Source organism: Lutra lutra, chromosome 6 (assembly GCF_902655055.1).
Source record: "Lutra lutra chromosome 6, mLutLut1.2, whole genome shotgun sequence".
In the NCBI taxonomy this organism is placed as follows: domain Eukaryota; kingdom Metazoa; phylum Chordata; class Mammalia; order Carnivora; family Mustelidae; genus Lutra; species Lutra lutra.
The window spans coordinates 128,246,324-128,273,008 of NC_062283.1; the positions used below are offsets into that span (position 1 = coordinate 128,246,324).

Consider the following 26,685-nt stretch of genomic DNA (forward strand, 5'->3'; position numbering starts at 1 on the left):
AAATTTTAATTTCAACATCACAATAAACCATAAGCAAGTTACAACATCTCTGTCAATCCCAGTAATTGACTTTATTTTTACATAGACACAATAACTGTATCTCAGCCAATTAAGAAAAGTTAATTTCAAATTTATTTTGAAATTGGGCCAATAATTACATAAAAGGGCCTCAAAATTCAAAAATTCCATGATGCTAAAAAAAACAATTATTCTATGTGTTCCTGTTAAAATAAAAAAAAATGATCTTCAATTATAAATAAGTCTTCATTTAATCTAAAAGACGATCTTTAAAGTACCTTGTTTCCCAAATAGAGATTTACAGAGCTACAACACAGTGGTGGGCCAAGACTAATTAACTGCTTTCCCGTGTAAATTACCTATAGATTTATAACCAATAATCTGATTTATTACCTTTCAAAGCTACTGTAAATTGAGAAAGTGTTTTTCTTCTTAGACTAAATTACAGTTTATCACTTTCCTAAAATCAGAGGGATAGAAACAAATTCAACAAGTAATCAAGCTCATTTTCACTTCAGAAGGCACAACAGAATTCTAAAACCAAAAAAAAAAATCTATTTTAATTTTTGAAAGACTGACAGAGGAAAAAAAAGATACTCCATTATATTCACTGTATCTTTGCAATGTGTACTATGCAGGATATTCTGTCTATTCTAAAAGGAACCCTGCATGCTTTTGATGAGAAAATCCCATTAATACTCACTGACAAATAACAAAAGCTTTAAAAACTGGGGGGTGGGGTGTACTGGGAGGGCACCAGTGGTCAGGAGACACCATGTACAGTGCAACATTCCTCAGCTTTAGGTGCTCACTTGGATCACCTGAGGAGTTTACAAAAAGACAAACATCAGGGACCCACTCCAGACCAATTATTTCAGCTGCCCTGACGACTGTACTTTTTAGAAATTTCCAGATGATTCTAATATGTAGCCAGAGTTAATAACCCTCGGATGTAATGGAAAACACAACCATTTTAAAATCAGAGATCTAAGTTCAAATCCGTGTCCCATCTCTTACTAGCTCTGTGAGTTCATTTCCTTGTTTCCAAAGTTAATAATGTTTATCTAATTCATGTGAGACACTACTGAGATAACACATATAAAAATATTCAGGCCTAGGACATAACAAGGCTTTAGTAAATGTAATATAATTCCAGATAAATTCTCTTATATTTCAAACCCATCTAACCTCTCCATGGTAAGTACATGAAAAATATCCCTTTACAAAAAGTTCCCCCATTTACAAATGGTTCATACTATGAATCTCCAGTTTAATTTTAAGGAAGGAAGAGGGCAGAAAGGGTAAAGAGTTGACAGAAGGAATAGTGTGCTCAAACAAGTTTTTACTTTGTAGGATCTGCATAGAGTTAAATCCATCAAACTATTTATTGGCTTTGTTTTATGTACCTAATAAGTACTGGGAGCTATAGAGAATTAAAAAATAAAAACAAAATAAAACAAGTACATAATAGGTTCTTTCCCTCACTTAATATATAGTTGGGAGAAGACGAACTGACATTCATAAAATTATCACAATTTCTAATAGATCTGATTTGTCCTTGATCTTGCACCGGCAGTGAGTGCTTAATGGTTCAAGCCCTCTCCACCCCACCCCCCATCTCTTCAAATGGCAGATAACCAAGCAACAGATGCTTAAGTAAAAAGCATGTGAGAAGTTAGGCTGGTAAAGAAACGGTATTATAAAAAAAAAAAAAAAAAAAATACAAATACACTGAAATGAAGCTAGAGTGAAAAGTTGTGGGTTCTGATTATAGTAAGACCTCAGAGGTAGTAACATACTTGTACAGAACTTAGCTATTTTTAACATCCTATATGGGTTTCACATTGTTTGATTTTCATAGCAACTTACTGAATAGTTATCCTCATTTTACAAAGGAGGGAACAGAGGTTCGAAGCAGGTAAAAAGCAGCAGACTCTCAGGGATACAATACCGTATCACAGGGAACTTTCAGCTGTATTTCTATGAATAAAAACACTGCTTGCTTGGAAAAACTCCAAGTTGAGTCAATTCAATGACCTATAATTAACAGGAATCTGGGAAACTAATTGTGACTGGAATGTTCATATTTTCAAAAACTCCAGAATTCTGGACTTCAGAATTCATGGTAGTGTCAGGTATAATAGTTTAACAAATCTTGTCTCCTTTTGTCTCCTTTCACAGTTGTGGATGACAAAACTGAACACTGAGCAGCGGATGCTGCAAAAATAAGTATTATTTGCTTCAACACATTCATCAACACAATTTTTCAATGAGAACAAGGAGAAATGCACTGTGATAACCAATGGAAAACATCACTCAGTTAGGAACTACCTCCTAAAAGAAGACAAGAACAAAGATGACTGAAACTGAAAAATTCAATCATAGTTCATTTCTAGCTAAAAGGAAAATTAATTTATTGTAACTCATTACCAAAACAAGGTTGATTCCTAAAATTATATACACACCTCAAAAAATAGGGCCCACCTAACATTTCATAAATTACATTTTATTATTTCCTATAATGAGTTTATTTTGGACTAAATACTATTATTTTAAATTGTAATCAGTAGCTTTCAGTGGTAAGTGATATACACAAAGTATCATACAAGGTAAAAAAATTTAATCACGGGCGCCTGGATGGCTCAGTGGGTTAAGCCGCTGCCTTCGGCTCAGGTCATGATCTCAGGGTCCTGGGATCGAGGCCCGGATCGGGCTCTCTGCTCAGCAGGGAGCCTGCTTCCCTCTCTCTCTCTCTGCCTGCCTCTCCATCTACTTGTGATCTCTCTCTGTCAAATAAATAAATAAAATCTTTAAAAAAAAAATTTAATCAGGATTTCTAAGAATCCTAAGGGTAAAACTGAGAATATTATTAATATTTGAAATTATTCTACCAGTGTTTCTCAACTGCCAATTTGTAAGTCAAATATCTAGATCTCACAGAATATTCTTTTGAGTGTAGTAACACCTAAAAATAAGTTATTATAAAAATACTGGTGACAAAGTAAAGCCTTTCCCCTTAACTCGGTAAGGCTATGGGAACTATCTTCTCTTCCCACTTCCTAAATATTAGATTTCCACTGACATCCTCTCTTCCACCCTTTCCTTACATTTTCAGTGGACAAATTTCAATACAATACTTTTTATCTCACAAAAAAAATGTAAAAGATGTTTTCATAGAGTTTTATAATCCTACATAAAATAATTTCACCTTGAAATACCTGGAAAGTCAATGCAGGTTAATACCATAATACCTGTAGGGAAAAAAAATCCAAATAGTATATTTAAAACCAAGAAGCTAGCTTAAGAAAAAGAGCCACAAAATCTTGAAGTTTAGCTTTCAGCGTGGCTTATAATAACTTAAAATGAAGTCATTTTTGGCTAAATCTTTTATAAAATTAACTCCAATTAAAAATGCTGTTTGGGATATTTTACTGATATCCTTCTACTGGGAAAGAAAAAGTCTAGATGTCCAAAAAAAAAAAAAAAAAAAAAAAAAAAAAAACCACCCAGAAATAAAGGATAGCTTGGATCTAAAAGGCACCCAGTGGCAAGTAATGCTTCTTATTTAAAAAACCACTTTGAAGATAATAATCAAAACTTGACTGAAAACACTACATCTTAGATGAAAAAATTTATTTATTTTGCCCTCATTCTTTCATGAGCAATTTCTTTTCTAGTTTTTGTGTTAAAATCTTGCAACTCTCAATGCTAATTAAAACACTGGAATAGTTTAATAATATTTAAATGTGATTTTCACATAAAAGAATTTCTGAATCTTTTACAGTTTCTAATGCGATACAAGAGAAGAGACATGCAATGAATAATAAATTAGCAATGCTATAGAGCCATACTCACTTCTTTGGTTCAAGAAAGGACTAAATCATTAATACACAGAATACTAACATCCAAAACTCATTACCACAACCACTAATCCAAACAGGTCAGCACAGGCAGAAACAGAGTAAACAGAATGTCATGGGGATGGGGGTGGGAGTGTGGGGGAGAAGGGGCTTGAAACTCTGAAATCTTCAATAAAGTAATTTCTAGGTCTTTGTTAAAAAGTGCATGAAAGAGGTATCTGGGAATAGGTAACACACTGGCTGGCATTATTTACAAACTGTTCAACAAAAATCTAACTATCTGGCCATTCAGACCCTAAAAAGATAATGAAGGAATGGGTCAGAGACGAGGTCAAATTAAAAGAGGGAAGAGAGAGGGAAAGAAGTGCTAAGATATGTAGAACGACATCAAATGCCCCAGGGAGCTGGGGAGGGAGATGGAAAGAAACAAGAGGGAAAAGGAAAAATACAGAAAACACGTGTCACTTTAAAAATGTAAGCACAACTAGTCTCACTGAAATGACAGCATGCTATTGATTTGTCATTCAATAGTCACTACAGCAGAAGTACAATAATCGCTATCCAGAAAGGATTATGGCTAAGTGTTACAATAAGAAGTTCACATGGCTAGGTTTACAGATAAGAAGAGGTAACTGGTTAAAATAACTCTTAATTCATTTACATGCCAAACTCCTTTTGTTCCAAATACACCCTAAATGAGTCCCTGTAACAACTGAACATCCTAGTTCTCAAGGGTAGGGCTGACAAAACAGACGAGAAACTTCATAAATGGGCTGGCCCAGCCGACAGACTTTCAAACCTATCTTGCAGGGCCACTCCGGCAACAATGAGAACTCATGTGAAGTGCCCAGCACAGAAACTGCGTACTCGGGAAGTGATCCCTGCTACTCTAGAAGAGAAGCAGTTTACCCCATTACCTCTCTATCACTTCTCTCAAGAGCAGTGGTTTTCAAATGGGTCAGTTTGTCCCTAGGGGGCTATTTTACGATGTCTGAAGATATTTTTTAATGTCATGATAGAGAGTGGGGAGTAGTGTGCTACTGGCATCTAGTGAGTGGGTACAAAGACCAGGAATGCTCCAAACACCCCACAATGCACAAGGTAGCTCCCTCCCTGCCCCTGCCCCAACACCAAAGAATTACTCACTCCAAAATATCTATATTGCTGAGGTTGAGAAATCCTGCTCCAGAGAACTTAAGTTTTCAAACTTTAGTGCATCTCAATCACCTGGAGGGCTTATGGAACCATAAGGTTGCTGGGACCTTTTGCTGGGACCCCAGAGTTTGTGATTCAGTTGGTCTAGGGTACATTGCTAATCTGTTCCTACATCATGCTGATACTTCTGACCCAACTGTCTACACTTTGAGAAATGGTACTCTTAAGAAAAGTAATGAGCAAATGGACAAAACAAAACAAAAATTAGGAAAATAAGTACCTCTGAGGTTTTCTGTTCTCTTAAATCATAAAATTCTTAAGTTTCCAAAACAAAATATTCATTTAAAAACAAATTAAGTTAAACTACAAATGCATATATACCTGTATTGTGTAATTTTCTTTTTTAAAGAGGAACTGTGTTATAAATTTAAATAGTAATGACAGGCCATGACTCCAACAGTGGAAAATCATTTATGAGACAGATGTTTGCTTGCATTTCCTCTATACAGTGGAAGAAAAGCTTCTTAAACCCTCCCACACTGACTTTATGGGGAAAAAATGACAGTATGTTAGGAGGAATAAATTTTAAGAAAATTTTTTTAACTGGATCAAATATAAATAAAAGATATGATGAAGCAGTCCTTTTACCATAGATGGTTTGAAATTAAAAGGACATTACAAACCAAATCTTCGTGTTCCTATAACACTAAAAATTCACTAAAAGTATTTTCAATTATTAATCCAAGTTTAGACAATCAACTTAGTTATACAGATTTATACACATATCAACTGCATCTCATATGCAAAATATATTCCCTACCACTGGTGAACTTGGGACATACAACCATTCACTGTTATTAATGGACTCTTTCCAATAAACTTATGTTAGGATAATGTGTAGCATATTATGAAATAACTGTCTAAATGTTTTCACCAAGTTTTACTGTCCATGATGTTCACTGCCAAGTCTACCCAAAGAACTGTAAGAGGCTATGATCCAAATTATTACCAAATTTACTTATTCATTTAAATCATGTACTTTCATGAGCAATCTTTCTCCAGAAGTCTAACAAAGTATCTGTATAGCTTTACAATAAAACACAAATACATAAACTATTCAGATTTCCATCACTATTTTTAATTACAGAAAGTAGAACACAGAGACTGATTTAAAAGACGTAATATAGTAGAGTAAAATGCCCGTCTGTTCCATAGTAAAATTCAACTGAATGCTTAAGCAGGTTAATAATTTGCTTTAAGCAACTTTCTTACAAAGTTGTAGATTCCTGAATGCCACACACACAGCTTTAACTCCCTCACCTTCTTGAATTGCAGGCAAAATAATGGAAATGACTAAGTCAGCACAGTGGGTATAAAGAACCACCAAACATCAGGAATATATGGAATTGCTCCATATTTCACTGCCTTATATCACTGGGAACATTAACCGTCATATCCTTAAAGATGAAATAATAAAGATGTACTTATAAAAAGTAAACCAGTATGAAATTAGAAGCTGCAGCATTCAATTCAAATTTATCAAGCCACCTCCATCTACCGACACACAGTCACAATACTTGACTCTAGCAATACCTCTCTACCTCGCAATATATCTCTACATCAGTGTCTCAGAGACATCTCAAACGTTCAGCCTCAAAGCTGACCTTCTCAATGGCTTTCTTCCCCAACCCAAACCTATTCTCCATCTAGTTATTTCATATCACAGTACTAAGCAGCACTATCCATCTAGATGTCCCAGCTGGAATCCAGAAATGATTCTTTCCCCTTTTTTCACCCTAAACTTATAGCCAACCTAGTAATAGATTCTGTCCATTCTATCTCCAGAACAAACCCCAAATTTAGTGAATTTTCTCCATCTCTAACCATCATCACCCTAGAGGCCACCATCATCTGATACCTGGACCTACTGCTGTGGCCTCTCAAATTACCATCGTGGCTCCTTCTTGCCTATTCTTCATTCAGAAAACAATGCTCTTACATCATTTTTGCATCTCATCACTCTTGCTTAAAAATTCTCCAAAGGCTTCCCACTGCACTTAACATCTGAATTATTTTCGTTGGCCTATATCATCTAGCTCTTTCCCATCTCTCCAGTCTCATCTCATGTCACCCTTCCCTCTTGGTCACTATTTTCCAAGACACAGTGGCCTTCTTTTGGTTCCTTAAAACATACCAACTCTTTGTTGCTTCATGTCCTTGAAGCACGTTATTCCCTTAAATGATTGGTTCTCTCCCATCCTTAAGATTTCAGGTTAAATATTATCTCTTCAAAGAGGTCTTCCTTAACCACCTTAATATAAATAGGTCCAATCCCTCCTTGTAGCTATTCTTAACACTTTGTTTATTGTTTTTGAAATAGTGTAAAATCAACTATCAAAAGGATGCTTTGTGTCCCAGGAGACTTATGAAAAAAACTAGATATAAAAAAAGGTGTCATTTTTGCTACAAAGAATGTTAAAAAAAAAAAGTGAGACTATAAAGGTAGAGGGAAAATATGACAAGAAGACTAGAGAAGAAGGGGGATCCTAGGAAAAAAAAAAACTTACGTTATCTTTAACTTCAAAAAGCTATAAACAGGATTAGATTCTTCGAAACTGCATAGCATTCTCCTACCTCAAGGCTTTGCCCTTGCTGTTCCTTCTCCTAGGAAGGTACTAACCCTAGATAAACACATAGTGCTACTTCAGATCTATACTTAATGTCACAAAATCAGTGAGACCTTCCATGACCATTCTATTTAAAATAGCAATGCCCTATTCCAATACAATTCTTTCTCATATTTCCTTGCTTTACTTTTCTCCCATAGCACTTATTATCATGTGACACATAGAAATATTTTATACATATACATATACAGATATACTAGATACACATATATACACAGATAGATACACACACACACACACACACACACACACGCCACATTTATCTGTTCTCCCCCACAATAATTTTGGTTGCATAAGGGTATGAATTTCAGTCTGTTCTGTTCACTGCTTTAACTCCAGCACAGATTCAGTAACAGTAACTAAATGAATTCAATGAATTAACATTAAAATGACACCCATAAAACACGACCAAGTTTTATCAGGAATGTGATAGTTAATCTTATGGGTCAACTTGACTAGTCATGGAATGCCCAGACTAAACCTTATTTCTGGGTATGACTGTGAGAGTGTTTCCAGATGAGATTAGTAACTGAATAGGTGAACCTTCAGTAGACTGTCCACCTTGATGTGGGTGGGGATTACCTAATCAGTTGAGGACCTAAACAGAAAAAAAGGAAGGGGAAGGAAGAAGAAGGAATTCAGTCTTTTCCTGCCCACGTATTGAGCTGAGACAACTCATTTCATCTTCTCACGCCATCAGTCTACAATTTATACCACTGGCTCCCCTGGTTTCTCAGGACTTCTATCTCAGATTGAATTACATGACTGGCTTTCTTAGATTTCCAGCTTGTAGAAGGCAAATCATGGTACTTCTAAGCTCCCACAATCATATGAGCCAATTTCCCATAATAAATCTCTTTTTATGTATATATTCTTTTTTTTTTTAAAAGATTTTATTCATTTGGCAGAGAGAGAGAGAGAGAGACAGCAAGAGAGGGAACATAGGCAGGGGGAGTGGGAGAGGGAGAAGCAGGCTTCCCGCCGAGAAGGGAGCCTGATGCAGGGCTTGATCCCAGAACACGGGGATCATGACCCGAGCCAAAGGCAGACAGATGCCCAACGACTTAGCCACCCAGGCGCCCCTATGTATATATTCTTGAAATTGGTTCTCTGGAGAACCCTAATACAAGGAACATGTTAAGAGTAGCAGGAAGAAAAAAAAAAAAAAAGAGTAGCAGGAAGGCCAACACCAACCCTAAGATGAGGCTTATAAAAAAATAAGAAAGGCAAAATGAACTTCCTAAACAATGTATGGCAAAGAAAGAAAACATGGAAAACATTACTGGGGAAAGCAGTATCATAAGAGACAGAAAGCTCGACTATTGGACTTCTGTTTAGCTTCCATCTTCTCCAACACAGAATGATCTTCAAAGAAGAGAGTGAAAAAATGGAGCTGAAATGAAAATCCCTCAATAGGCTCAGAAATAACATAGCTACTCTGCTTTTGTAGGTATGCTGCTTTAAGTTAATACATAAAGGGGAATTACTTTGGAAGACATTAAAAGAACTAAAAGGATTATAAAACCCAAGCCAAAAATTTTATGAAACAATGGAGAACGGGAGAGGTGGTTGAGGTAAGGAGACAGGCGAATGTTTCAACTTAAAAGTATGAGTGGATGCTATCAACTAGTAAGCCTGATGTCAACTCTAAGCAAAATTTTGTTTTTCAGCATTCAGAAAGCAAAATAGTATTAGCAGAAATCAGGTGATATTTAAAAATAGGTATGGCATCAAAGTGACCTACATTCCCTTTTATGACAGCATTAAGGAGGGGGTGACTGGCTGGCTCAGTTGGTGGAGGGTAAGACTCTTGATCCTCTTGTGATCTTGGGGCTGTAGGCTCAAGCACCACGCTGGGTGTAGAGATTACTTAAAAATCTTAAAAAAAATTTTTAATTGTACTAAGGGACTGGGCATTAAAAAGTGGTATCTTAAATGTAACAAAACAGCAAAGATCTACTTTTGGATAATATGTGTAAGCTGCATAAAACTAGTTAGGCGCACTCACTCGTTTCTGCAACATCTGGGAATCAACTTTGACAGTTCTCATTCTATTACTTGTTACAGTCAACCAAATACTCAGTCTTAACAATTCTGTATCTCAAATATTTCTCAAATCCACCTACTTCTCTCTATTCTCAAGGCCATCATTTATAAACAATTGCCATGTCTCACCTAACCACTGGAATGGACTCCTAGTGGTCTTTTTTTTTTTTTTAAAGATTTTATTTATTTATTTGACAGAGAGAGATCACAAGTAGATGGAGAGGCAGGCAGAGAGAGAGAGGGAAGCAGGATCTCTGCCGAGCAGAGAACCCGATGCGGGACTCAATCCCAGGACCCTGAGATCATGACCTGAGCCAAAGGCAGCGGCTTAACCCACTGAGCCACCCAGGCGCCCTCCTAGTGGTCTTTTAATTCCATGTTTGCTCTCTTTGAATTCACTAACCATACTGCATTCAAAGAGATGCCTTTAAAAAGAAAATCTGACTCTGTCATATTCTTGCTTAAAATCTTTCAATGATCCCCTATCTATCCCATCTCCATTCCTGGGGATTAAGATCAATTATCATTAAAATAGCCTATAAAGCCCTGGATAGATAGGGTCTCACTCTAATTTGCACCGCCAGGCCTAATGTGTACTGTTCGTGACTTTCCACTCTCAATCTTGATCACCATGCTCTACTCAGAATGGTCTCCTCTAAGCTCTCAGCAGCTCTTTTCTGTTTCTCTGCCTCACCCAGACCATTCCCTATGCCTGGAACCCTTTCATCACGACCACCCTGCTCTCTATCCCTTCTTCCTTCCTCTACAACTCAAGCTATAAATGTAATAATTATTTAGAGGCTATCTGTTTAACATCTGGTTCCCCTAGTAGACTGTGAACTCTGAAGGAAGGGCCATGCCTGTCACATGTACCCCAGTGGCTCCCGTGCCTGGCAGATTTCTTGCAAATGACTGAACCAAACTACCAGGATCTGGGCACGACTCTTCTATAAAGAATGTTGTTTCCAAGACTTGATTAAATATCAGAGTATAAAATCTATGAAGGATATAAATCTATAAGCAATGCTGGTGGCACTGGATGAAAGAAAAAAATTCCTATAAACCCAGAGTGGGGGAGGAATGAGAAATAATAGATGAAAGAAGACTGGCCACATATTGCTAACTGCTGAGGCTGGGCGACACATAGTGGGGCTTCATTATACTTTTCTCTCTGCTCAGTGGAGGCTCAGTGTTCTCATGATTGATAAAAATCTTTCTTTTCTTTTTTTTTTTCTTTTAAAGATTTTATTTGTTTATTTGACAGAGAGAGAGAGATCACAAGTAGGCAGAGAGGCAGGCAGAGAGCCCAATGCGGCACTCAAACCCAGGACCCTGAGATCATGACCTGAGCTGAAGACAGAGGCTTAACGTACTGAGCCACCCAGGTGCCCCTAAAAATCTTTTGCTAAAGACAAACAGGGTGCCTGTGTGGCTCAGTCCTTGAGCATCTGCCTTCAACCCGCATCAGGTTCCCCGCTCATCAGGAAGCCTGCTTTTCCCTCTCTCACTCCCTCTCTTGCATCCCCTCTCTCGCTGTGTCTCTCTGTCAAATAAATAAATAAATAAATAAATATATTAAAAAAAAAAAAAAGACAAACAGAAAGCTTATCAAATAGTGACCTTTCATACAGAAAAAAGGTTGAAGGTTCTACTTAGGAGCCTCCTTCCATACCACCTACATCTAGAACAGTATCTGACACTGTAACAAAATCACAGAAACTGAAGCTTCAAGATACAGAGTTGAGTCTTAAAATCTCTTCTCTCTCTGTTTTAGTAGTCCTTCTATGATACCACACTTATTTCTGGAAAGTTATCTTTCACTTAAGTCCTGCTTCAAGGGGACAGGGAGAGGGAGAGAGAAAAAGGGAGAGGGAAGAAGGGAACAGGGAAATGGGAAAAGGTAAGAGGAAGGCAGGAAGGGGAAGGAAGAAAGAGGGAGCAGGAGGAGAGAGAGATTATCAACAGTAATTCTTCTTCCAAGAAATCCTTTGGAATCAGTTGAAAATATCTAATCATAAGAATGCAGGTCTATGGGATCACCACTTTGCAGTCCTTGAATGTAAGTCTCAGGAAGTCTTAGCACATTCATTTATAAGGAACTCCAGCTCACAGAGGAAAGTGATCTGCCAGACCACAGAACTGATGAGTTAAATATTAGATCCTTCTTAGACCAACAGATTGTCAGTCCAATACTGAATCTACTATATGCAACTGATAAAAACAAAGCAATGCAATTACAACCCAACTGTCTTTATCATACAAGCTTCCAAAGAGATAAAACCATTACGATTATCTTTTATATCACCTAGCAAACAAAAGTATTTTCAAAATATTATGACTTGTTATAAAAATCACCCTTCACTCATCACTTTCCTCTTAGAAACCAGTTTTATGTTAAAATGGTACACTACCAAATAATTGACTAAAGGACTAGGGAATTTATTTAATGCTATCTTTTTTAGTATACTCAAAAAACCAAGGCTGAAAACTAAGTCATATATTATGTTGAAAATATTTTTTAGAGATTTCTTTAAATCTCTTGCTTATAAGAAAAACAGCCTATTGACATTTAATAGAAAAGAGCCTGCACGTGTAGTGGTAACAGCCTCATAAATGATAAAAATATTACTTTCTTTTCTTTTTTGTGGTCATTAACTTGGTTTCACAGGGAGCTTAAATACTTTTATATCTAAAATGAAAACCCATAAAAAACACTGAAAGGCACAGTATGTCTTAAATGAGTTTTCTTGGTTTCAAAAGCTTTTCTTATTTCTCTTTCACACAGATCTGAAAAATTAAAATTAGCATTTGAAAGTATTCAAAAACTGTTTAAATTGTTGTTTAGTTGTTACGATCTACAGGTGCAGTTCTGAATGAAATAACATTTACCATCTTCTATGCCTCAACTCTGACCAATTTACAATTAGACAAACCAAAAGGTGAAGTATCTTTGCATTCACAAATTAATAAGACCTTCCTTTGGATTTCCATAAATAAATTCAAACAAAACACTACCTCTATTACTTTAATAAGTAGTATTAAACTACTTATAAAAGGCTGTTAACCTTATTTCCTTACAGTATTAAAAAGGAATAAAATAGTCATTCAGTATTTGTTTTATCTGCTCTATGCCTAAGACTAGACTTGGTGCTAGGGATTCAAAAATGTACACTACACTCTAACCAGGAGAAATTTATATTCTAGTAGAATTACATAAACCATAACTATACCAGAGTGTGGTAAAATATGAGAGCAAAAGTGCATATAAATGGACAAGGTGGCATGACAGCATGAAAATACGGATAATTCTGCCTCCATGCCACCATAAGCTCCATCACAGAGTGCATGTCTGTTTTATCACTGCTGATCACGAACTCCTAGCAGAGTGTCAAGGCTCATGTTAGATGTCCTATAAATATTTGTTGCCTAAAAAAAATTTAAAAAGAAAGCTTCACATAGCAGGTGACAATGGAGATGCACATTAAAACATAAGTAGGAATTAGACAAAAAGATGGAAAGGGCATTTTAGGCAGAAGGAATACTACACCCACATTTCACCAATTTACTTTAATGTAGGTAACATTCAGTCTTTTATCCCAAAATATATTCTTTTTTAAAAAGATTTTATTATTTTGTGCACGTATGAAAGTGTGTGAGTGAGCACACCAGCTGCGGGGCCAGGGGAAGAGAAGCACAATCCCACTGAGCAGGGACCCCAATGTGGGGCTCGATTCTGGACTCTGGGATCATGACCTGGGCCAAAGGCAGATGCTTAACCAACTGAGCCACCCAGGTGCCTCTGTTTTTGTTTTATTTTGTTTTGTTTTAAAGATTTTATTTATTTGACAAAGAGAGAGAGCACAAGCAGGGGTAACAGCAGGCAGTGGGAGAGGGAGAAGCAAGCTCAATCCCAGGCCCCTGGGATCATGACCTGAGCCGAAGGCAGACACTTAACTGACTTAGCCACCCAGACGCCACCAAAATATATCTTCTAGCAACAACATTTACGTAGTTAAAAATTTCCTAAATGAATATTTTAGTTTTTTAAAAGTAGAATAAATAAACTACCAAGGTCTCCAGTACCCACAGGGTACCCTACACAGAAGATTTTGAGTGTAACCTCACTCATTACCAATACAAACAATAATAGCTACGAAAAAAAATGTATAGCTAAAAATAAAAATGGAATAAAGTACATTTTAACCGCATACCATTTTAAGTCAGATTTAATGAAACTCAATTTGAAAAGTAATTTAATAAATTTTTTTAATTTAACAAAATTAAACTTAGCAATGCTAACTTTAAAACAGTTGTATATGCAAGAAAGAACAGGCGCTAAGACAAAAACAGGAAAAAAGGAATATTAGGCCAAAAAACAGCAATGCAGTTATTAGACCAAGTCCAATAATTAAGTTATACTTAGACTAAGTCGTTATACCAAGTTCTGAATGTGACATTTCAACTCGTGCTTTAGGTCAATGATAAACATGAGCTGTTGGTCTGGTCAACCTTCTCTGAGCTGCCAAGTGTTTGCTATGAGCGTCAGAGAGAGTAAATATTGTAGGCTGTGGGCCACCTGGTCTCTGTTAGAACTATTTAGCTCCGCTACTATAGCATGAAAGCAGTCACAGGCAATACACAAATAAATGGGTGTGGAAGGGTTCTAACAAATATTCATTTATTTACAAAAAAGGTGGCTGGCCCATGATCATAGTTTGCCAACCCCTGTTCTAGGGTCTCCAACATGACTTCTCAACAATTCTTTTTATCAAAACAGTTTTACTTCCTTTCGTGCACTTTCACATAAACTGTAGTAGTGTTTCGTTAAAGCCTCCAGGACACCTATAAAAGAACATAGCAGATAGTCTCTTGTTTTACATATAAAGAAACTGAAGCTTGAAGGGATTGAGTGAGTTGCCCTATGGAGCTGCTAGGAGAGCTGAGACTAAACAACTTTTTTTTCCCCTTTCTCAAGATTTATTTATTTGAGAGAGAGAGAGCATGAAAGAGGGGCAGAGGGAGACAGAATCTCAAGGAGATCTGCACTGAGAGCAGAGCTGATGCAGGGCTTGATCTAATGAACCTGAGATCACAACCTGAGCTGAAACCAAGTCAAATGCTTAACCGACTGTGCCACCCAGGTGTCCCTAAACACTCTTAACCACCACCCACCACGCCCAAGCCTCCAATGCCTCAAGTGAAATATTTCAAGCATTTTTAGAATCCTCTGCTGAATTCCAAAGCTCTCTATAGCAGACTCACCACACTCACTATAGATTTCAAGAACACCTATTTAAATACCAATTAAAATTATTCACTTCAATTCTGAAGCCAAATTATTCTCGTATCCCTGCTTTCTTGATAAGATTTGACCTTCTTCCTTTTAGGTTATCTTATTCACAAGTCTCCTAAAATTTCAGTTCATCTTCAAATAGCCAGCAAGAGAAAGGAAAAAGTACACCTTCTTAAAGGGCTGTAAACTCTTTTAATTAATAGGAATTTGTATATTCAGTAAGATAAAAGAGGCAAAGGCCTGTCTTTGCAGAGTTTGTAATCTAATTTAGAAATACCAGACACACAAATATAAAACTAAAGACCAACTCCATGAAACTCAAATCTAAGAGACTTAAAAGAAATGAGAACATTCAATGTAGAGTACAGAGTGTCATAAATATGTACCTTTTCATTACTGAAGTCTCAGATAATGCCCTGTTTTGCACAGTGAAACTTTAATACTAAATAATCACAAACACCTCTGTGACATGGTGACAATATAGTCCAAAAGATAAAAATGGATCACATTTTTTAAAAATTATGTTTTTTTTCTGGGAGGGGTTGAGGGGAAGATGGGTCTTCTATTTTATTCCTAGTTATTGCCATGAAAAGTTTACCTTATATTGAACTAATTCTCTATCCAAAAATAACTATAAAAGATGGATAAAACATAGGCAGTTGTTGCTTTACACAATAGTGTAGGGCTGGAAAAGCGACCATGAAACCACATAAAGTGATCTTAATAATCAAATGTGTGATCTTTAAAAACTGTGCAAACATTAAAAACTCAGTTATAAATGTGTAAGAAAATGAATAAAACTAATGTGTTTAGTACACTGTAATTTAAAACATTAGAAACACTGAGAATTCAAGCCCTTTATTTACTGCTCTGTAAAAACTTTAAGCACAGTTTGAATAGTACTTGCTTTCTTGACACATACCCTACAAGGAAGCATCTTTCCTAAACCTTGCCAAACTGTCATATTCCTTTCTAAGCCTGGATCAATTTCCAAACATGTTACCATTTGCATTTCCAATGTCATAAAATATCTCTGAGAGATCCTTTAATGCTAAGTTTTTTGCCAGCATCACTTTCTCTGGGATAAATTCACCCTTTTTGTCACAACCTCTACCTCATTTATGTGGAAAAGTTCACCTTCACTAACTTCCTGTGGCTGCATATCTAGTCTCTCAAAAGGCAGTAGTGTCAACATTCCCATAGTCAGTAGTTTCCTCTATAATTCCACTATTTTAGTAAAATGCTGCTATCAGCATTATCACTTTTTGTTTCTTTGCCATACTTTCATCTTTCTTGGCCAATTACCTCTCTCAATTATGCAACTGTATAAAATGTTATATGGGCTTATCTGGAGACAAGAAGGCAACACAACTACATGCTTTGCTGTCTGTAGGTAAACTAAATAATAGATGACTAATGATGATTCACTGACAGACACTGAAAGAAGTGATGTGACTAGTCTTTGATCATGATGCACATCTGTTGTTAAATGACTCATGGACTAAAGAGTTAGTAATATAGTTTATACTTTATGTAATTTCAGTTAATACACAGTACCAAGTGAAATTTGAACCATTCTGTTAAGGACCTGGTATTATTTAACTACAGCATGTTAACTGAAATTCATGCATACTGGACCCATGCAAAATAATGGCTACCTGTAAGTAAGACAAATGTGTTGAAGGCATTGGAAGACAATCAATGCAGGCAAAATTAAGGAGCTAGGATCTAAAAGATGAAAAATATAGAGGGGAACTGCAGATTCCTCTCAGCTTTCCCCTTGAATGTATTTTCTAAATCCCAGCCAGGAGAGACAGAATCCAAGTACAAAGCAAGTCTTAGTACTCTGAGAAAGCAGGTGTTGGAGTCTGTGCCCTACCTAGGGGGAGGTACTCTAATATGCACACAAGGTACTCAGTTGTAATTCTAGAAAGATCATGACTAGCAATAAGGGCACTTTCTCCAGAAGCTAAATGCAGGAAGTTTATACCATCTGATGTTATGGGCAAAGCAACTCTAATGCTAGAAAATCCATAAAGAGAAGGATGTAGTACAATGTAAGGGAATACTACAAGGTAGCTTCTTTGCAAAATTTTGTGTGTAGAGGCTGGAATTTAAACTTGTACCACTAATTCTAAGACGTACAAATTACTCACAGGATTATAGTTATTTCATACTTTATAAAGTGGTAGTCAGAAATTAAACTGCAATATTTACCATTTTGTAATCCCATCCATAGCTGTTTATGATCTTTCTTCTGCATTTCATTGATTACTTGACTTTTATGCTTTAATGCATCAGCTTCCTTCACACAAGACATAAAATGAGCTTCAATTGCATCCTTAGATGGACAGTGCAGAAGGTCCTTTTCTGGAAAACTCTACCAAAGGAAAAAAACACATACATAAAACAGGTACACATATTAGAAAATTAGCTTCTTAAGGAAGTGTATCTCCCCCAATTAGCCAGTATTTTTAGCAAACCATCTGTTAACTTCCCAGAAAAGAGATTAAAGTATAATTCCAAATACTTTTTAAATTTTAAGTTAAAAATCTCTAGCTACCTGGCATATTTTGTGCTTTTTCCAAATAATCCTTCTTATGTAACGATATGTAGTTTAAAACAACATAAAAGAAAAAAAAACATAAAAGAAGGATATGAAAGAGTAATAATTTAAAAAATAGCTTTGTGATCAGCCATTTAATACTGACAAGAATGTGGAAGGGAACGTACATACACTGCTAGTGAGGACGTAAAACAGGACAACCACTTTGGAAACAGTTTAGTAGTCTTTTAAAAAAGGTAAACATATACCTATCATCAGAACCAGTCATTCTACAACTAGGTAATTACCTAAGAGAACAAAAACCTCTGTCCATACAAAGACTTGTGTGTGAATATTCACAGTGGCTTTATTTGTAATAGCCAAAAACCAGGAAACATCCTAAATGTCAATAGGTAAATGAATACATAAATTGTAGTATAAACTTATCAAAGTGTACATTTTAACATGTATAGTTTGCTGTAGGTCAATTTGACCCTGATTAAGCTTTAAAACCTAGCTTTTAAGATGAAATAGCTAAATTTATACCCTATACCTACACTGAATCTTTTAGGCAGTTGAAGCAATGATCACTGGACAGATAAGCGGTATAAATGAGATGACTAATGCTCTTTTCACTGAAAGAAGAAAGATTAATAATAAGAGCCAACACTAACTGAACACTTACTGTGTGATGGACATTGCACTAATGTTTTTTATATGGACTATATAATTTCATCTTTGTAATGATCTTTGAGGTAAAAAGTACTGTTATTGCTATTTCATAGATAAAAAAAATTAATTAACTAGTTAATTAAAAAGCTCAGAGAGCAGACAGAGTCATATGTATGTGGTCAAGCTAGGATTATTCTGACTCAGGAGTCCCAGTTTTTAAGTACTACGCAATACCACTTCCTCCATAAGACCTAAATACTTAAGATAATTATATTTGAACATTATTTTACCAAAAAGTCACGGTTCTGTAAGTCCTTTGATAAAAACTGAGACAAATAATATGGCAGAAAAAAAGCATTTAGTTATAGCCTATTTGGACACTATTAACGGAAAACATTAAATTATCCAAGTAATGGAAAGTGCCAGAATGACTAGGAAACTTAAGTACATGCCCTTCTACCAAAAGAAAAGGCACTTGACTACCTATTGCTATTTCTAAAGTTTATTTTTGAGATGCAAATGGAATCAGTCACCCCTCCTTCTGTTTAATAGAGTCTGATCTCATAGATCTGCTGAGTAAAAAGGGAAGCCACTATTTAACTACCCACTGGTCACAACTGCCTAGAGGAGAGGGGAACAACTGAGACAAATTGTCTCTCTAGGTACAAAGGGATTCTAGATTCATGGTGCTCTTGAACTAAAAATCCATAAAGAATGAAGGTAGATGTTTTCAGACACAGACACAAAAGGGTAAAGAATATGAGAAAATATAAAAGTCTGTAAAAATGAAAAGGCAAAAGATGAGTATGAGAGAGAGAAAGGCAAAACTAAACAATGGAAGAGGATATGGATGGCAGAGAGAGGGTCCCATGCTCTAATCATCTTTAAAATCAGCTGTATTTGCTTTGCTTAGGCTAGACTGAAGGTATTTGTCCTGACTTCCTGACCAGGATAAATAATAAAATGCACATCATATAAATTCTATTATATTTAAATGAATTAGCATTATAACAATTATTTCTATTTAAGAAAATTTTAACTTTGTTTTAACCACATACTTGATCTCTTAATTTAGAATAGCTTCTTTGGATATTCTACAGTTCTCTATGCTGCTAAATTAATTGTCTATTTTGGTTATGTGTGAATGGCAAAAAATATGAAAGCTCATATTCCAAAGAAAATATTATTTCCATGTAGTTTGCATTTATGACCTATTTAAGCTTATGTACTGTTAGAATTTCTTAAAAACTGTATACAATCTGATTATGAAAAAAAGGAGTTAGGTGGTTTGAGAAATCAGGAGGGAAAACCCCACCAATTTCTAGTGTTGCTTCAGTACAGGCTGCTACTCCTTCTCAATCAGAGAAGGTACTGAAGTTTCGCCTTTCCCAGATTTCCATTGTTTTGCAGGTTTCTAAATTTAACCAGTGGGGACACCCACAATTGATAGCTGACAGTTCCAAACAACTAAGTCTCAACTGCAAATGAGGGGTCTCTCGAGAGAGAGTGCACGTATTTGTATATGCATGCTCAACAGAATATTCTGCATCTCTATCTAGGAGGAAAGTGAACTACTTAATGAAATTAACTCAAAGGAAATACAAGAGCAGTAACTGAAAGAGGAAACATCTACGTAGTCAGTCACAGCAACTGAATTAATTGTGGCAATGAATAAAGTGACAGATGTCTCAGTCAAAGCCCCCTCAGCTCCTACTTAAGAGATGTTCCTCCTTCCATGATTAGGTTGGGGTGGGGGTAGGAAATCCTTTTTTAAAAGCTTCACAGTAAGATTCCAGACAGACTCTTGATTCATTACATTCTTAATATCTTCTTACACACATCAGCAGTTGTGTTTAGGTGCGTATCTCTTCAGCCCAAACAAATTCTTGTAAATAAAGATGTAAGTCTGACCTACATTTATTTACTTTCATGAATCTTCCAAGTCAGAATGCCTGATAAACTAATCTAATTTACTTTTACAGAAGTAATCTGGAAAGTATCATTTACTTAGATATTATTACCAGTGTCCTTCAATTAAAATATTAATCCAGACAGTCTGATTAGAGATAAACGAACAATACTAAGCTAGAACTACTTAAAAGTGGGGGAAAAAAAAAGCCTTTCAATTTATTGATAATATTGCAAGCTCGGCACCAAAAGCAAGGGAAACAAAAGCAAAAAACACAAACCAAGTAGGACAAGAACAAACTAAAAGGTTTGTATACAGCAATGAAAACCATCAACAAAATGAAAAGGCAACCTAGCATAGAGGAGAAAATTCTTGCAAATCATATATCCAGTAAAGGGGTAATATCCAAAATATATAATGAACTCATACAAGTCATCAAGAAAAACCAAACCTCCAATTAAAAAATAGGTAGAAGAGGGACCCCTGGGTGGCTCAGTGGATTAAGCCTCTGCCTTTGACTCAGGTCATGGTCTCAGGGTCCTGGGATCAAGCCCCGTATAGGGCTCTCTGCTCAGCGGGGAGTCTGCTTCCCCCACCTCCTGCCTGCCTCTGCCTACTTATGATCTCTGTTTTCCAAATAAATAGATAAAATATTAAAAAAAAAAAACAGGCAGAAGATCTGAACAGAGATTTTTTTCCAAAGATATACATGCAACAAATAGGCACATGATGCTCAACATCACTGATTCTCAGAGAAATGCAAATCAAAACCACAATGAGATATCACTTCATACCTATCAGAATGGCTATTATCAAAAAGATAACAAATGTTGAGGATGCAGAGAAAAAGGAACTCTTTGTACTGATGGAATATAAACTGGTGCAGCCACTACAGAAAACAGAATGGAGGCTTCTCAAAAACTTAAAAATAAAATACATATAATCCAGCAATTCCACTTCTAAGTATTTATCCAAAGAAAACGAAACCACTATCTCAGAAAGATACATGCACTCCCATATTCACTGCAGCATTATTTACAACAGCCAGGACATGGAGACAATCTGTCTACTGATGGATGAATGGATAAAGAATGGATAAAGAAGATGTAGTGTATGTATAGAATGGAATATTATTCAACCATTAAAAAGAACAAGATCTCAACATTTGTGACAACATGGATGGACTCTGAGGCATTATCTGAATAAAACAGTTAACAGAGAGATGCATGCCATAATGACCTCACTTATATGTGGAATCTAAAAGGGGAAAAAATAAAGCTCATAGATATAGAAAATAAACTGATAGTTGGCCAGAGGTAGGGGGTGGTGGGTTAGGCAAAAAGGATGAAGGGTATTAAAAGGTATAAACTTCTAGTTATGAAATAAATAAGTCATGGAGATGTAACGTATAGCTTGAGGACTATAGTTAATACAGTAATATTGCATATTTGAAAGTTGCTAAGAGAGTAAATCTTAATTCTCATGACAAGGAAAAAAATGTTGTAACTATATATGATGATGGATGTTAACTAGCGATCTTTTTGCAATATATACAAATATCAAATTATGTTATACACTTAAAATATAATGCTGTATGTCAACTATACCTCAAGAGAGCAAAACAAAAATTTTCCATATGATCCATAAAGAATCTAATACCCCATTAAAAATGCAAGAGTTGCTAATATAGTGTTATGGACTCACTGTTTGTGTCCCTCTAATATTCTTGTGTTGAAAAGCCCTAATCCTCAGTGTGGCTATATCTGGAGATGGAACCCTAAGGAATCAATTAAGGTTAAATGAGTTCATATGGGTGGGGCCCTGATCTAACAAGATTAGTGTCCTTCTAGAAAAGACAAGGAAAAGCTCGAGCACGCCAGCGCGCTCTCTCTGGCGCGCCGCGCTCTCCCTCTCTCTCTCCCTCTTGTTTTCAGCCTCACTCTTGCTCTCCACACACAAGGAGGAAAGGACATATAAGGACAGAGAGAGAAGGCAAATATCTGCACACCAGGAAGACAATCCTCACTGGAAACTGAACCCTGCTGGACCTTGATCTTCGATTTTCCAGCCTCGTGAACTGTGAGAAGATAAGTTTCTCTTGTTTTTAAGCCATCTAGTCTGTGGCATTTCATTACAGCAAAGTAAGCAAATTAACATACGCAGCAATGTTATTTTCATTGTTGAGTCACCTCTAACAGTAGACTCAGCATTCTACAGGGAAAATACAAGGGCATAGTTTAAAGGCTTACTTTTAGTAAAATCTTAAGATTTCTTTCCAAGATCACTTTGGTATGTGTGCATGCAGGGATAGAAAGGGAGAAGATTTTTCAAATAATTTTCTAAGATATAATTTTCAGGTTGAGAGAAGAATATGCTATAAAAGTTAATGGGAATCAATGCTAAAATCAGCGCTAAAATTTGTTAAATTTTCTTGATTCTCTTAAATCTTTTTTTTTTTTTTTTTGGAGATTTTATTTTTAAGTAATCTCCACACCCAAAATGGGTCTCAAACTCACAACTCCAACATCAGCTAGGTGCCCCAATTTTCTTAAATCTTCTAATTTTACCAAGAGCCAATCTACAAACTTACCTTCAGCCAATCATTTGCTTCCCTCCTGGTACAATCTAAGTACTATTTCCCCACCTGTTTGCTAGATCCCATTCTGTGAATCTTTGAAGTCCAGTTCAGTTAATTATTCCCATTTTTTTCTGTAATTATCTGTAACGATTTTCTTTCTAATCACTGTTTCTCATTAGTTGTTTCCAAAATAAAACAAACACCAAAAAAAAAAAAAAAAAAACTTCCTTCAACCTCAGTTTCCTTCTGGCTACAGTCCTCTCTCTTCTCCCCTTCAGAGCCAACGTTTAAGGTGACCAAGCGGGCAGTCAGCTCTTACCCATGCAATCTGTTCACTGTCCTCACCACTCTTGCCAACTGTTGTCCTAAAGGTCAACAATGATACCTCCCAGGCCTTCTTTTAAGTCCTCAGCAGACATCAAAAACCTCTGAATATACTCCTTGAAGCAGTCATCCTCAAGTCTGTGACACCACACTTATTTTTCTTAGTTTCTCTTTCTCATTTCCAAAAGCCTATTCTGGCACCATTCCTTTTTTCTTTCTTTCTTTCTTTCTTTCTTTCTTTCTTTTTTTTTTTTTAAGATTTTATTTATTTATTTTATTTGACGGGAGGAGGAGCAGAGAGAGAGGGAGAAAATCTCCAGTAGAAAATCTCCTGTGTCGGGGAGCCTGGGTGGCTCAGTGGGTTGGGGCCTCTGCCTTCAGCTCGGGTCATGATCCCAGGGTCTTGGGATCGAGCCCCACATCGGGCTCTCTGCTCTGCGGGGAGCCTGCTTCCTCCTCTCTCTCTTTCTCTGCCTGCCTCTCTGCCTAGTTGTGATCTCTGTCTGTCAAATAAATAAATAAAATCTTTTAAAAAATAAAAAATAAAAAATAAATAAATAAATAAAAGAAAATCTCCTGTGTCAGGCTTCATCTCACAACCCTGAGCTCACAGTCTGAGCCAAAACCAAGAGTTGGATGCTTAACTGACTAAGTCACCCAGATGCCCCAAATCTTGGTATTTTTCAAGTTTCTAGTCTAGCACCTCATTGCTTTTTTTTCATCTCACATACTCCCCTTCATAAACTTACCTACTTCCTCATCATTTACAGACTAGTAAGTCTCAATCTGTCTCCAGCCAAGATCCTTCCCATGACTAGGACCCATACACTCATTAATCTATGAGACATGGCATAAGGCAGAGGAGACTTCAACAAATTCCAAAGTAAAGAAATAAGTCCCCCCCCCCAACTCCTCCTCCCTCATTTCCTGTATTCAAGCAAGTTCTATTGAATCCACATCTTAAACAGATCTGAACCCATTCACTTTCAGCATTCCCAGAGCTGCTTTCCTAGTACAAACTAACAACTATCTGACATTTCTGAAAAACGCTGCAGCTGGGTCCAGGCCCCAAATCTTAACCCCTTTAATTCCATTTTTCACATTTGGAGTCACAGGGATCTTCCTAAAATGAAAATCAGATCTTCTCACTCAGCTGCTCTGCTCTTTTATGATAAAATCAAACTTCGTCCAAAGCCTTCAAGGTTCTAAATGACTTAGATCTTCTGCTAACCTCTTCATGATAATCTCCTGCTCCCCACCCCCCCACTTATTTCATTTTCTTTCCTTTCTCCCCCACACACATTCTCGGCCCTAATGATCTTGATCTGTCATCTGCTCAAACATTCTTTTAGCCATACTCTCTCATTTCTGTGCCTCTGCACAAAATATCTCCTTTGCCTAGAACACTTTCTCCTTGCCTATCACTTGACCACTTATACAACTATCCAAAAATATCCTCCTCCATCTTCAGGTTCAGTTTCAACATTACTTCCTCCAAGAAATTTCTTACTTCCCAAGTGTAGGTTAAGTTTACAAAGTTCATATAGTTGACTCTGCAATATTTATGTTCTTAGGTCATACTACTCTTAAGCTCCACAAGGTAGAGACCATGACTGTTCTCACTTGTGCTTTCTCAATAAACTCTGTAAATTAAGTCAACTTCATTGAGATACAATTCAGAGTGAAATGTAGAAATTTTAAGTGTACAGTTAAATAAACTAACACTACCTAAGTGTCAGCCCAAACAAGACATAAAATATTACTATCACACTCGAGAAGTTCTTTGGTGCCCTTTGCAATCAGTTCCCTCATTATGACCCAACTAGCTGAGCTGATTTGTAGCACAAGATTAGTAGCATTTTTTACTTATTAGCATAATGCTTTTGAAATTCATCTATGTTACTATGTATAAATAGTTGCCTTCTGCTGCTAAGTACTACATCACTGGATTGATAAACCACTCTGTTCACCCAAAAACCTGTTAGTACACATTACAATTGTATCCAGAAGGATGCATGGGTGGCTCAGTCAGTTAGGTGTCTGCCTTCAGCTCAGGTCCTGATCCCCAGGTACTGGGATCAAGTCCCACGCTGGGCTCCTTGCTCAATGGGGAGCTTGCTTCCCCCTCTGGCTGTTGCTCCCCCCGCTTGTGCTCTCTGACAAATAAAATCTTAAAAAAAAAAAAAGATTGTATCCAAGTTCACAAGTCTTTTGTGAACATGTTATCATTTTTCTTTTTTTTTTTTTAAAGATTAAATTATTTATTTGACACAGAGTGCCCACAAGCAGGGGACACGGCAGGTAGAGGGAGACAGAGAAGCACGTTCCCCACTGAGCAGAGAGCTTGACACGGGGCTCAATCTTATGGCCCTGAGATCATGACGAGAGCCAAAACCAAGTCAGAAGCTTAACCAACTGAGCCACCAGGTGCCCTGAGCACTCACTGTGATTTAAACATACACCTCCCTGATGAATAAAGGTACTGAACATCTTTTCACATGCTAATTGTTCCTATATAAACATACATATATTATATGCATATATATTTATAAATAGTGTGTGTGTATATATATATATATATATGCACACACACACATTTATGTATATATTTAAACTATTCAAGTTTTTTGGATTTGTTCCAAAGCAAATCATATATTAGGGAACAATTTCAGCAATGTGAATTTCGTATTTACTTCTGTAAATACTGTCCATAAAAAATACCAAATGAACGCAGAAACTGCACCCAGCTAAACTGAGCCACAAAATATACAAAACGTAACCTCAGCAATAGACCTGTTACCTCAATTTATGTTACAAACTATACTCATCCACTTCAAAGCTACAATTTTGTCTGATTTGATAACTTTTCTTCCACCACTTCATTGGCAAGCTGTAATCCCTTCTGATCCTCATCTCTACAAGCAAACTTAGTCTTTTTCTATATAAAGTGCCAAACTTGTGGTAGTATTTATGTATTTAACCATTTAACCTATGTAAAACTTTTACTTTTTTTAGGTTTTATTTTATTTTTATTAGCCTTTATTAGGTTCCTGTAGGAAACCTCCTAGGAGCCTTTATTAGGTTCACTAATAGTTTTTGGTTTTGTGCCCTTAATGCATTTTCCCTGTAAGTCCTGTGATTTTTAACAGCGCCTTGTTTTTTAGGAATACTTGTTTTGCAGTAAAGCAAAACTACCCATAGAAGTGGTAGGAACAGATATCCTTTCCCTTTTTCCTGATCTTAGGGTGAAACATTCAATAAGCCACCGTTTAGCATGATTTTAGCTCTAGATTTTTCATATTCACTCTTTGCCAAATCGAGGGGATTCCCTATTATTCCTAAGTTTGCTAAGAGTTTTGAAGATAAATGGGTACTGAATTTTGTCAAAAGCTTTTTTGGTAAGGATCTATGTGATTGTATGACTTTTTTCTATTTTTCTGTAAATGTGCTGACCTACACTGATTCATTGATATTTGAATCACCCTTATATTCCTGGGACAATCTCAACCAGGTTGTGGTGTACTATCCTTTATTGAAGATTCAGTTTGTTAGTATTTTCTTGACAGTGTTTGTATTTATGCTCATGAGGGATATTGGG

The 26,685-nt window shown here is 36.4% G+C and overlaps 1 protein-coding gene across 5 annotated transcripts in view; it reads right to left on the reverse strand.

Annotated features, from left to right (window-relative positions):
• ATG5 (autophagy related 5) overlaps positions 1-26,685 on the reverse strand; it is a 129,185-nt gene that overhangs the window by 64,159 nt on the left and 38,341 nt on the right. For all 5 annotated transcript variants that reach the window (XM_047734006.1, XM_047734007.1, XM_047734008.1 and 2 more), the window contains one exon: positions 17,277-17,439. In XM_047734006.1, the coding sequence (XP_047589962.1) occupies positions 17,277-17,439 (163 nt within the window). The remainder of the gene's footprint in view (positions 1-17,276; positions 17,440-26,685) is intronic.